This window comes from Malus sylvestris, chromosome 16 (genome assembly GCF_916048215.2).
Source record: "Malus sylvestris chromosome 16, drMalSylv7.2, whole genome shotgun sequence".
Taxonomy (NCBI): Eukaryota; Viridiplantae; Streptophyta; class Magnoliopsida; order Rosales; family Rosaceae; genus Malus; species Malus sylvestris.
Window position 1 is genome coordinate 39,873,428 of NC_062275.1, and position 13,819 is coordinate 39,887,246.

General features: G+C 45.2%; 1 protein-coding gene and 1 long non-coding RNA gene across 3 annotated transcripts; both read right to left on the reverse strand.

Moving 5' to 3' along the window:
• Window positions 1–6,238: 6,238 nt before the first annotated feature.
• Window positions 6,239–7,575, reverse strand: LOC126608879 (uncharacterized). The gene is made up of 2 exons (XM_050276899.1): window positions 7,328–7,575; window positions 6,239–7,247 (listed from the first exon to the last, which is right to left on the reverse strand). Exons 1-2 carry the CDS (start codon window positions 7,553–7,555, stop codon window positions 6,594–6,596), a joined length of 882 nt encoding a protein of 293 aa, XP_050132856.1. The 5' UTR covers window positions 7,556–7,575; the 3' UTR covers window positions 6,239–6,593.
• A 1,568-nt stretch (window positions 7,576–9,143) lies between these two features.
• LOC126608884 (uncharacterized) lies at window positions 9,144–10,728 on the reverse strand. 2 transcript variants are annotated; one of them, XR_007618006.1, is made up of 4 exons: window positions 10,633–10,728; window positions 10,271–10,451; window positions 9,545–10,095; window positions 9,145–9,474 (listed from the first exon to the last, which is right to left on the reverse strand). It is a non-coding gene; the product is annotated as an uncharacterized LOC126608884 (long non-coding RNA). The 2 variants fall into 2 exon arrangements; XR_007618005.1 differs by lacking the exon at window positions 10,633–10,728 and having other exon boundaries at window positions 9,144–9,474; window positions 10,271–10,507.
• Between the last annotated feature and the right edge of the window lie 3,091 nt (window positions 10,729–13,819).

Sequence of the window (13,819 nt, forward strand, 5' to 3'; positions counted from 1 at the left end):
GAAGCAACCAAGCGAAGGTCACAAAACCTGACACTTTCTGTTGTACCAAAGTCTTCGCTGATTTTGTGCATCAACATTTGGCGCCGTCTGTGGGAAACGACACTTATTCCTACTCTCTTCAGCTGTGTCAAGCTGGTTTCTATCATTCGTACACTTTCTTTTGACCAGGCATCCCTCTCCAACATGGGAAGCGAAGGAAGCCACAGCACACAGAATGACACCCCCCTTGCACATAGTGCGAAACAACGAAAGAAGGAAGGAAAACGAGTTCTTCTTCAAGCTAAAGTCGATGAGTTGGAAGCTCAGAACAACAAGATAGCAATGAGGAATGAGGTCCTCCAGGAGCAATATGAGAAGCTCTTCGAGACACTCCACGAAGCTAGGCAAGCTCAGACACGCGAGCTTGTTGCCCCCGTGGAAGTCAACCATCAACTGGGTGCCCTCCAACATGGAGGGTCACATGCATTCGACATAGATATCCCTGATAGGGAACAGATTACCCCTCGACTTGATAATCAACATGAGGCTTCTCTTAACCCAGTTGCTTCGACCCGAACCATGAGAAGTGGAGGGAGACACCTCTTTACTGAAGGGGCAGAAGGATCGAAAGCCGTCTTTCGCGATTGTCGGGATTTCCTGAAGCAACGTCGAGAGAATTCCATCCATATAAGCTCAAAGATTAATGACCCAAGGATTTCTGAGAGACTCGGTCCCCTGCCACGGCCCAAGCCGGCCACCAATTTGGGGAAGGGGCAACAAGTCCCAGAGAGACATGAGGGTACAGGGGACTCAGAGGTGTTCCGACAGACATACCCTGGAAGCCAGTACAGCGAGTCCAGGGAAAAATCACATGCCCTTGATCAAACCTTCCTAATTCCAAGAGGAGATGGAGATTTACGAAAGAAAGCTCCAGTGACACATAACTCCGCTCAGGACCCCCTTGTCCTACAACTTCTTGAGGAAGTAAACAAGTTGAAGGCTGAACGTCAGGCTGAAATACCTGACTGGAACCAACCCAGGCCTGGCCCTCTTACAAGGAGGATCCTCAACACCCCCCTTCAAGCAAAGACAAAGCAAAAGCTTGGCTTGCAACTTTATACTGGAAAAGAGGACCCGATTGAGCACCTTAACCTCTTTGAGTCCACCATGGCATACCGGATGCACACCGACGAAGAGCGATGTCTTCTCTTCCCCTCCACCCTCTCTGGTGGAGCTCTAAATTGGTATTGTCGTCTTACACCTGAGACGGTAGACTCATTTGAGGAATTGAGGAAACTATTTGTTTCCCAACACATTTTCCAAACCGATCGCTTGCACTCTGCAGATGACTTGTACACTATCCGCCAGAAGCCAGACGAGTCATTACGTATATATGCTGGCCGCTTCAGCCATGAATACTCCAGGTGTGCCGAGGCAGATGACAAGACTGCCCTCAAAGCCTTCACGGCAGGCCTACGTGATTGTTTCTTTAAATACATGATCAATGCCAATACTTGGAAGACTTACTCTGAGGTGATGGCGCAGGCTTATAACCATGCCTCCGCCGAGGCAAAGACATATCAGGAGAAACCCCCTACAACCATCCTTTATCAACAAGTGGGAGGTGGAAGCCAGACTCACCTAAATGAGAAGACCTCGACTTCCCAAACAGCAGTGGCACCTCCCCATGCCTTGCATAATGCTTCACCGAATCAACAGACATATCAATTTCAAGGCAAGAGGAAGGATTTCCATCCTCACCACTCTCCTTTCAGTAAAAAGAGTAAGGGACACTATCCCGATAACCAAGGGTATAGCCACAATAACGCTCGCCCCCAGGCAGTCAATGCAGTGGGTCAAACCCGCGTCAAGATACCCCCTACCCCAAGGTATGAGACATACACGCCCTTGAATGCCACATGCGCGGCCATTTACCCCAGCATAGCTCACCTGATACCAAAACCAAAGCCGAGGCACCCAGATTACACGCCCCCGAATAACGCGGGCACGTTTTGTTGCTACCATGAGCATAACGGCCATGATAGCGAGAAATGTATCATCCTCCGTGATCGTATTGAAGCTTTGGCACGAGAAGGAAAAATTGATCAATTCCTTCTTCACCCTCAAAGGGATAATCGTAACCAACGCCAGGTGAATGTCATATATTCCATAAGCGGCGGCACACCCATATCTGAATCTTCCAATAGGGCCATGAAAAACAGTGAACGAAGTCTGAGGCCTGGTCACCAAGTGTTTCACGTGGAAGACATCAGGGGAGGGAAGTATCAAAAACCTAACTGGGATCCGATATGTTTCTACCCTGAGGAAGAAAGAGGCATCATCTACCCTCATAACGACCCATTGATCGTGGAGGCTCACATAGCCAACTTTGATGTTCGACGAATCCTCGTAGACACAGGGGCTTCGGTCAATATCATGTTTGCCGAAGCTTTCAGGGCGCTCAGTGTAGCTGAACACTTGCTCGATCGCTCGATTTCTCCTCTGATAAGCTTCTCCGGTGATATCGTGCAACCCTTAGGGAGCATACATTTACCCTTTACTATTGGTACAGGCCCTTACACGGCTACCATTACCACTAACTTCCTAGTGGTTGACTGCCCAATGGCATACAATGTCATCTTTGGGCGCACAGGCATCAATGATCTCAAGGCTATGGTATCCACGCATATGCTGTTGATGAAATTTCCAACCCCCCATGGCAACGGCTACATCAGAGGAGATCAGCTTAGTGCACGATCATGTTACAACACTTCAGTTAAGTAACAACACTTGCCCGGACCCAAGGAAACCCTGTCTGTACATGACCAAGTCACAAAGACCAGCCTAGATGAAGCGAACTTGGATCTTCCTGATAGCAACAATCAACCCGATGATCCTCGAGATGACTCTTTCACCCAGCAAGCCCAACCTGCTGAAGAGTTGGAGAAGGTACCTATCTCAAGAGATTATCCAGATCGCATGGTGAAGATTGGCACCACATTGTCACCACCCCTTCGGTTAGCATTGATATCTTTTTTGAAAGAGAACACTGAAGTCTTCGCCTGGTCATACGAGGACATGCCAGGCATCTCTCCCGATGTCATCTGTCATCGTTTGAGTATTGACCCCAAGATCAAGCCGGTGAGACAGAAGCGAAGATCTTATGACGCTGAACGATACGAGGCAATGAAAGCAGAAGTTGAAAAACTCAAAGGCATAGGCTTTGTCCGCGAAGTCAATTACCCGACATGGGTAGCAAATGTGGTCCTTGTTAAGAAAAATCCGACCAAAGAAAGTCTTTTGCTTCAAAAGGTCTTGTGGAGAATGTGTGTTGACTACACCGACCTAAACAAAGGGTGTCCGAAAGATAGCTTCCCTCTTCCTCTTATTGACAGACTTATAGACTCTACGGCCGGGTGTGAACTCCTGAGCTTCATGGATGCTTACTCAGGATACAACCAAATCCTCATGAACCCTTCGGATCAAGAACACACAGCCTTCACTACCGACAGAGGACTATACTGCTATAAAGTCATGCCTTTCGGCCTAAAGAATGCAGGAGCGACTTATCAGAGACTAGTCAACTCAATGTTCGCCGAGCAGATTGGGAAGAGCATGGAAGTTTACGTTGATGATATGTTAGTCAAGAGCAAACATGCTGACCAACACATCACCAACCTATCTGAAACTTTCACTATTTTGAAGAGGTATCGAATGAGGTTAAACCCCAACAAATGTGCCTTCGGCGTAGGCTCTGGCAAATTCTTAGGTTTCATGATTAGCCAACGAGGCATTGAAGCTAATCCCGAGAAGATCAAAGCAATCCTCGACATGAAGGAACCGGTAACTTCAAAGGACATCCAGAGCCTTACTGGCAAGGTGGCAGCCTTAACCAGGTTCATTTCTAAGGCCACAGACAAATGTGCTCCCTTTTTTAAAGCACTTAAGGGAAGTAGGAAGTACATTACATGGACTGATGAATGTGCCGAGGCATTCAAAAACCTCAAGGAGTACATGAGTAAAGCCCCTCTACTCTCCAAGCCCGAGGTAGGAGACATTCTCATTATCTACCTATCGGTATCAGCTTCAGCCGTAAGTTCCGTTCTCATTCGAAAGGATGGGAATATTGAGCGACCTGTCTACTACGCTAGCAAAGCCCTACAAGATGCGGAGACACGATACTCCAACATTGAGAAATTAGCTCTAGCATTGGTCATGTCTGCTCGGAAACTTCGCCCTTATTTCCAAGCACACGCCATCATCGTGCTTACCAATCACCCTCTTCGACAGATACTCCAGAGTCCTGACACGTCTGGGCGAATGATCAAATGGGCGATAGCATTGGGCGAGTTTGACATCTCCTACCAACCAAAACCAGCCGAAAAAGGTCAAGCAGTAGCAGATTTCATTGCCGACTTCACATATCCGGTTGACATTGCTTCTACACCTGAAGCAGTGGCTTCATTACCCCCGGAAGCTCAGAAGGTAGAATCAACGACCTCAGCTTGGAGTCTGTATGTTGATGGCTCATCCAACCAACAGGGCTGTGGAGCGGGACTAGTCTTGACTACGCCCGACAAAGTAGCAATGGAGTATGCTCTTCGTTTCAAATTCAAGGCATCAAACAATGAGGCCGAGTATGAAGCCCTTCTGGCAGGATTACGTTTGGCCAAACACCTCGGGGTTAAACAAATTGATATTTTCAGTGACTCCCAATTAGTGGTCAACCAGGTTACCAACAACTTTGATGCTAAGGACAGCTCCATGGCAGCATATCTTGCGCAAACACAACTTTTGCTCAAGCACTTCCACTACCAGATCACCCAAGTTCCTCGAGCGGCAAACAGTCATGCAGACGCCCTGGCTCGCCTCGCCTCAGCTGTGGAAGACAAGATTGGAAGAAAAATTCATGTCGAACTGTTGGCAACACCAAGCACCATGGCCGCAGAAGTATGCAACTTACAACAGGGGGATAGTTGGATCACCCCGATCTATAATTTCCTTGCTCATGGCACCCTCCCAAATGATAAAGTCCAGGCTAAGCAAATTCGATACAAGTCTACCCGCTACCTGATCATCAATGATCAACTCTATAAGCGAGGTTTTAGCCTGCCATACTTAAGGTGTCTTACGCCTGCCGAGGCGGAAATCGTCCTTCGGGAAATACATGAGGGAGTCTGTGGAGATCATGCTGGATCTCGGTCCCTAGCACACAAGACTTTTCACCAAGGATATTACTGGCCAACACTCCACCAGGATGCCATCAAAGTATCCCGCTCATGTGACAAATGTCAACGATATGCAACTATTCCTCATTCCCCTCCAAAGCCTCTTACTCCTATGATCAACCCTTGGCCCTTCGCCCAGTGGGGACTTGATTTGATCGGCCCAATGCCGGCAGGGAAGGGCAAAGTCTGTTACGCAGTCGTTGCAGTGGACTACTTCACAAAGTGGGCCGAAGTAGAACCCTTGGCAACCATTACTGAGGCAAAGATAGAAGACTTTGTGTGGAAGAACATCCTTTGTAGATTCGGCATTCCCAATGCGATAGTCACTGACAATGGGCGACAGTTTGACAACAAGAAGTTCAGGTTGTTCTGCTCTAAGTTCAACATCAACTTATGCTTTGCCTCTCCAGCTCATCCCCAGTCTAATGGACAAGTTGAAGCCATCAACAAAATAATCAAGCGCACTTTGAAAACCAGCTTGGACAAAGCTAAAGGCTGTTGGCCAGAATTTGTACCCCAAGTTCTTTGGTCATATCGCACTTCATATCGGACTTCAACAGGAGAAACTCCATTCTCACTTGCCTTTGGCACAGAGGCGGTTGTCCCTGTTGAGCTCGAGCAAGCAACATTCCGAGTCCAGAACTACATTCAAAGTGAAAATGACAAACAACTCACCCTCAACTTGGATTTAGTCGAGGAACACAGAAACCAAGCTCACTTGAGGAATGTCGCCTACAAGCAGCGCATCTCCAACTATTATGACTCTAGGGTCAAGCTTCGTTCTTTCAAAATAGGAGACTGGGTCTTAAAGAAAAGATTACTCTGCGACAGAGTCCCGAGTGAAGGCACACTTAGTCCAAACTGGGATGGACCGTATGAAGTCATTGGCATCAGTCGCCCTGGCTCTTACACACTTAGAAGCTCCGATGGCAAGACCCTTGGCCATCCATGGAACGCTGATCACTTGAAGTACTACTACAAATAGACTCACGATGTACAAGTGTTGAGCTATAGCCGTTCGGCATCCTATGTAATGAAGGCCATTTGGCAATGAATTCAATAAAGAGGTAATTTAGCCAACTCAGCCCTCACTCTTTTACATTCCTAGCAAGGGAACACTCAAGTGTTGAAACCTCAAAGCAGATATATCCAACACGAAACAAAATCTAAGTATGTGTCGACAAGACTATACAAAGAAAGGAACAACCAAACAATGGCTTATATCCAAACAATAGATCTATTCATACATAGCCAAACATGCATTAATAATAGTGCAAACACTCATAAACACCTAAAATCCAAAACTCTCAAGCTTATAACATGGGCACATGTTATACACACATCAGACTACTACATCCAGAATACATGCAGATAGTAAAGACACTGCTATTCATTCTCATCTGAAGCCGAACCCCTGGCAGTATCATTCCGCGTCCTACCATCATCCTCTGCATCCCCAAGATCCTCTTCACCATGCTGAGTCTGTGCATCAGCACTACCTTCATTATCAGACTCATCTTCGCTGCTAGGATCAACAGCAAGGACAAATGTCTCGCCCTTTCGATGATGCTCATCTATATCTTCGTGGTATTTTCGAAGAATGCTCCCATCATCATAACGATCAAGGACGGCCATCCATTTCCTTTTTTCAAAGCGAGCTTCTTGAGCACAGTAGGGTTTAATAGCAAGATGAAAGGTCGAAGAACTTAAGTATTCTTGCACAGCAGCCTCCCTTTCAGTTGGAATGCTCTTCTCCAGTTCAGAAATCTCAACTAAGGCACCATCCAATTCTCCCCTAACCTTGGATACTTCCAAGGTAGCCACCTCCAACTGTTTTTTAGTTGCCTCAAACAATTTCTTAAGCCTTAGGTTCTCACCATTTCGCCTTTTCAAGCTCTCCATGGTTTCGTCCTTCAGTTGGAGAGCCTGAGTCAAAAGTCCCTTATTCCTTCGGGCCTCGTCCACAAGCTGCTTATTCTCCTTCAGTTTTGCCTTGTACCGCTCAACCTCTTGCAGTCTGTCGTGATACTCGGCCATGACCTGCATGGCAAGACGATCATCACTACCTAAATAATGATAATAAAGAGGAAAAAGTAAGGAAATGACAAAGTAACACTCACATATGAAGACAGCTTCAACATCCGGTCGCAATCCGATTCATCCTTAGCTAAGGGCTCTCCGAGCTCATCGAAGGCGAATCGACGCCCTGCCAAGCAATTGTTGATATCCCCAAAATCCTTTGGCCGCGTGGCAACCCTCAAGTCCTTCCACGGGACACTGCCAGCTCTTTCCTTGCCTTTCCCCTCATGGCGGGAACCAGGATCACTTTCCTGGACAGTGTGCTCCATAGTAAGAGGATGAGGCAACAGTCGGCTTCCTTCTCCTGCAACTACGGCAGCAGCATTATCAACGGCCTCGACTCCAGTCTTCCTAAAGGCAGGCCCCTTAAGGACCCCATCTTGGGACTTAGGTCTAACGGATGGTTCCCCTCGGAACTTATGAATTTTCTTATGCGGTAGGATGTCTTCCGAAGGAACTAACACTGGTGCTTTCCTTTTATGGGTGCTAGTCCCTGTTTTCTTGCTTACCTTCTCCACTGCATAAGGAAAATCAAAATAAGAAATACAACTTTCCAAATAAAGTAAGGAATTGAGCTAAGTTTACATGAAGGATACAACTTACTCGATCGTCCCTGGCTCTCGGAAACTAAGGGTTGGAAACCGTACCGACGAAATAAGGGTCGTAGCTTGCTTAAGTGTCTATCCTCTTTGGGCACCCTCAACACCTTCTCTATGTCAGATAGCTCCTGCCCAAACAGTTGGATGGTGCCCCGCGTCACTACATGAAGCAAAGTGTTAGAAGCAAGAAAAGACCACAACAAATAGCAAATAGTACGAACGGTTGATACGTTACAACCTACAGTCTGGAAGTGAGTAAGCACACGTCGCTCAGGCGTGACACCCTTATCATACTCCCAATCATTATACAGAAAGCACCAACGGTTTTTCCATGTGTAGTATGCCTTTTTCTTACCATACACAATACGCTCTCTCTCACTCCGACATGCACACTCGGCATAACCAGTGCATGATTTTGCTGGGCGCATCTTGTAACAGTAACGCCACTGATGGAAGGAAGGCTCACACAACCCACACTCCATCCAAATGATATAAAATCCAATCAAAGTATCCCAGAAACCAGGATTGAGTTGCCCAGGTGCATATCCGATCAAAGATAACATCTTTTGCAACCACGGATGTAAAGGCAGTCTCACCCCTAAAGTCAGTAATATCTGGGTGTAGAACATAACATGACCCTGGGGAGGCTCAGAAGGCCATTCTTCATCATGTACCAAACGTATCCCTACACTACGAGGGATATTACATGACTGCCTTAGCGCCTCAACCTGCTTCTCATTATCTAACAAGTTATTCTTTAGATGGTCTGCTGTGAACTCAGAGCGAACTATGGGTATGGCATCAAAAACAACCCCCTCACCCAACGCCATGGAGGAAGAACTAGCAATAGCTAAAGTTTGACGGTTGGGAAGATCATCCAATGTTTCTCTAGTACCGGACTCTAACAAAGACCCTGAAGACTCCGACATTGCAGACTCAGACTTAGAGCTAAAGCTAGAAGAGCCCTCATCACTAGAACTTCCAGGCTCTGACATCTACAATAAGAAGAAACAAATTCTATCACTACATGCATGATCAAAACATAAGGAAGTTCCTATATTACCCACATGAAGATGGTGCAAAGCGATGCCGGAACCCTTCTCAATCAGAAAGCAATCTGTCTTCCACAGTCACTACAAAACAAGCAAATGAAGACCGTGTCAAGCGCCAAAAAAAAAAAAAAAAAAAAAAAAAAAAAAAAACAGCTTCATCCAAAAAGCTTCACCCACAAAGCTTCACCTCAAAAGCTTCACCCACAAAGCTTCACCCAAAAAAGCTTCACCCGAAAAGCTTCACCTCCAAAGCTTCACAAGGGCCCAAAGCTTCACTTAAAAAAGCTTCACCTCCAAAGCTTCACCCACAAAGCTTCACCTAAAAAGCTTCACCCACAAAGCTTCACCCAAAAAAGCTTCACCCGAAAAGCTTCACCTCCAAAGCTTCACCCACAAAGCTTCACCTCAAAAGCTTCACCCACAAAGCTTCACCCAAAAAAGCTTCACCCGAAAAGCTTCACCTCCAAAGCTTCACAAGGGCCCAAAGCTTCACTTAAAAAAGCTTCACCTACAAAGCTTCACCTAAAAAAGCTTCACCTAGAAAGCTTCATCTACATACTTTCACCATCAAAGCTTCACCATCAAAGCTTCACCATCAAAGCTTCACCTAGAAAGCTTCATCTACAAAGCTTCATCTACAAAGCTTCACCATCAAAGCTTCACCTAGAAAGCTTCAACACCAAAGCTTCACCTACAAAGCTTCAACACAAAACCTTGCTCCAAATAAACAAATTTTGTTCACACAACCTAAACATTTTTTGTTTTACACCCACAAGGGCCCAAAATCTTCCTTCTTATTTATTCACTTATATATGTTCCCAAACATATTATGATAGATCAAATAATAATTCAAAGTCCAAAATTTAGTTATGGACAAAAATACAAGCAATTCACCAGTACTGAAGTTGCTACAAAAACTGGAATCTTCCCCAGCCTAGAAATCCAACAAAGCTTCGCCTCCTTTTCTCTATCAAATTTTTGCAGCTGCTGCTTCTCTCCAATGGAGCTGAATTTTGGACACCCTCTAGTTCTTGAGCAGATGAACAACTTTCAAGAAGGAACCATTTCTGTTTGAGCCACGGAAATTAAAGTGTTGAAGCTCCAAGCATGACAGTCGGATTCTTGCAGATTTCGAAGCTGCTGTGATGTTTCGAAGATCTGGAAATATTTAACCATTAGTTCATTCTGAATTTTTGATATGTTATGAAAGAGACGATGAGGAACAACTTCAATGAAGAAAGCATGCTGATCTGAACAATATAAAATAGAGTTTCAAAGCTCACAACAAATCTGACGGGTTGACAGAAAAATAATAACCAGTCATTCATCATACCTGGATTTCTGGAGTTATACTTCTCCGAGGGATCTCAAATTTGGATATGTTGAAGTTCACAAGCTGACGAACAACTTCAATGAAGAAAGCATGCTGATCTGAGCAAGAGAAAATAGAGTTTCAAAGCTCACAACAAATCTGACGGGTTGACAGAAAAATAATAACCAGTCATTCATCATACCTGAATTTCTTGAGTTATACAGCTCCGAGGGATCTCAAATTTGGATATGTTGTAGTTCACAAGCTGAAGAACAACTTCAATGAAGAAAGCATGCTTATTTGAGCAAGAGAAAATAGAGTTTCAAAGCTCACAACAAATCTGACGGGTTGACAGACAAATGATAAACAGTCACTCATCATACCTGGATTTCTGGAGTTATACTGCTCCGAGGGACCTCAAATTTGGATATGTTGTAGTTCACAAGTTAAGGAACAACTTCGATGAAGAAAGTATGTTGCTCTGAGCAAGAGAAAATGGAGTTTTTGAAGCTCACAACAAGTCTGACGCGTTGATATACAAATGACGAACAATCACTCATCATACCTGAATTTCTGGAGTTGTACTGCTCCGATGGATCTCCAATTCGGATATGTTGTAGTTCACGAGCTAAGGAACAACTTTCATGAAGATGGTTTTGCGATCTGAGCCACAGAAAATGGTGTTATATTGAAGAAAAGCTAAAGGAAGACTAAAGCAAAGCAAAAGAGAAGCTAAAGGAAGACAAAATCATGGCACATGATAATGAGTCATACCCTACCCCTCATTCAGCTCCATTCGAATACACCCATGTAAATGACACAAGAAAAAGGGAGGGAGTAAAAAAAAAAAAAAAAAAAAAAAAAGAAAAAAAAAAAAAAAAAAAAGTTCCTAGGCCTCCACTTCTTTGGGCCTAACACATCTTCATAACAAAAAACAATATATGAAGAAAGAGCCCTGGGTTACCACTTCGAAAAGAAACAAGTGAAGTTTTCCTACTCATGACATTGACTACTAGCTAGACACCTCATTCGGCAACTCTCTTCGCCTGAAGACTTGGGGGACTCCCACCATATGCTACTGCACCTTGATACTCGGCAGTCTCACAACCACTCAGTGACTTGGATTTTTCAAGTCTCCAACCGAGAAGTTTTCCTCACTCGGGAAATTAAGGGAACACTACCTCAAACTACATGCTCCACTCACAAAGCTTCAACAATACAGGTTTCAACAAAAGCAAAAAATTCAAAGAACTTTATGAAGAAGGCTTTGGTGTATTTAACACAATATGTTGAAATGAAGCAAAGCTTATTTATTAATATTTTCGATAAGCCACAAATATGTACATATACATGAGTCAAAATAAACAAACAAAAGGGAGCCTTCACAAAGGTTGCTTAGGGGAAGTCTCAGCAGTCGGTAGAGCCCCAGAAAGAGAAAGCACCGGAGGGTGGTTATCCGGAGCCTCAGTACTTGACAAAACCCCAGAAGGAGGAGGCATTGGAGGTTCATCATTTGAAGCTTCATTACCAGGTACAGCCCCAGAGGACGAAGGCAATAAATGCCTTTGGAACAAACCCACAAACCGCTGATGATCAAGTAAAACCTTACCATCAGATTCCTTCATCTGGTCAAGCTTCCTCTTCATGTTTGTAGCATAGTCATGGGCGAGCCGGTGCAACTGCTTATTCTCATGCTTGAGCCCCCTAATCTCCTGTTTGAGACTCATCACTTCAGCAGCCAATGATTCCACTTGGCGGGTTCTAGCAAATAGGCATTGGGCCATATTAGACACAGAACCTGCACACTGAACACTAAGAGCCAGAGAGTCCTTAACAGCCAACTCATCAGACCGTTTGGAAAGTAGTCTGTTATCTTTGGGAGTGAGAAGGTTCCTGGCCACCACTGCAGCGGTCATATCATTCTTCATCACAGAATCCCCAACGGTAAGAGGACCAGTAGGGGATATGAAGGATGGGCGCCATATGTTGTCTGGAGAAGGCGTGGCTGTCTCTTCTCCAAGGTTCAAGTCAAAACGACGGTCGGAGGGTCCAGACATTTTCAAATGTGTTGAAGAAGGAAGAGGTGAGACAAATCAAGATCTTAGAAGTGCAAGAAATGAGCTTCTACTGGTAGAGATTCAAGTGTGCTGTGGAACTTAATGCCAGCCTCTATAAAAATCTGCACTCGACGGAGCTTCAGAAATCGAAGAGGCGTTTGCTTTCTCAAAAGCTGGGCTGCTCAGAGACCACGAGGGCCGATCTCAGAAATCGAAGAGGCGTTTGCTTTCTCAAAAGCTGGGCTGCTCAGAGACCACGAGGGCCGATCTCAGAAATCGAAGAAGCACCTGCTTTTTCAGCCTCGTCAGCACCTGTCACATGCACAATCAGCTTTGCGGAAATTACGGGCAATCTGTCGAAGATTTCTGGTGAAGTAGAAAGCACGTGAATCTTACTGTTCAATCACCGCTCTCCATATGCACCATCAACTCCTCGGGTACCACATATAACTTAGTCAAAGATCTCTGACAAAGTTTAGGCACGAGAATTTCGAAGTTCCAGCTACCCTACTATTACCCATAAGGGTAAAGGAACAGCACCACTGCTTGACAACTGGAAAGTCCCTATGTGTGTCGACCTCCGTGTTTTGCGGCAAGACAGGTTGGCAAGAACGTCCAACCTTTACTCACATTCGAGAAAAGACTCCCAACATAATTACTTTCTCAAAAACCGGAGTAGCACCGCTTTCCGAATCTCGAGAGTCAGATCCTCGACGGGATTGCTTCTTCGAAAGCCGAAGAGGCACAACTCTCAGAACTTCGAGAGCCAGATTTCCTTAGATAAAGCTTGTCTGTAATCTTCACACGTAATATCAGCTTTCCAGATACCACATACCACTTTTTCAAAGTGCTCTGACAAAATTAAAACACGTGAAGCTGGCAGCTCCCACTACATTGCTGTGACCAAGAAGGGTAAAGGAATAGCATTACTACTTGTTATTGGGAAATCCCTATATACATTGACCTCCCTCCTCAACGGACAGGCAAACCTGCAAAAATGCTCAACCCTTTCTCGCATTCGAAAAGGCACCCTCAACATAACCTCTCGAAATACTCAGCTTTATTTCCCCCCGATAATACCTCAGCAAATAAGCCACACCAAGAACAAGAGTATCTCATATCATCAGGGTCGAAAGCAAGAGTATCCCATATCATGCTTTCTCCCTGTCTTTGTCTTTGTCCTTGTCCACACCTGCAGGACAAGGAGAAAGAGAGCAGTCAGTCGGAACCTGAAATCAAACCTCCAATTTGGAACTGACTGCCTGGAGCCTTTGCCTGGTTGCTTACTTAGCATTGCTCTCGAGTACTCATCCTCAACTGCTGTCAAGGTCACGAATTCCACCGGCAAATACCTCATGACAGTTGATCAGATATTGGCTCTTTACACTGAAGCTGCCAAGCGGGGATGAGTCACTATGAAGGAATGTTCTGAAGGACCATTTAAATGCAAAGGTTGCACACCACTTCTGCCATGCAAAAGATTGAAGCAGAAGGTTCAACGGTGGGCTGAAAC

Coding starts and splice junctions, on each gene's coding strand:
- LOC126608879 (XM_050276899.1), bottom strand. CDS start 7,555: ATGGAGCACACTGTCCAGGAAAGTGATCCTGGTTCCCGCCATGAGGGG. Junction 7,248..7,327: donor TGTTGAAGCTGTCTTCATAT/GTGAGTGTTACT, acceptor CTTGCCATGCAG/GTCATGGCCGAGTATCACGA.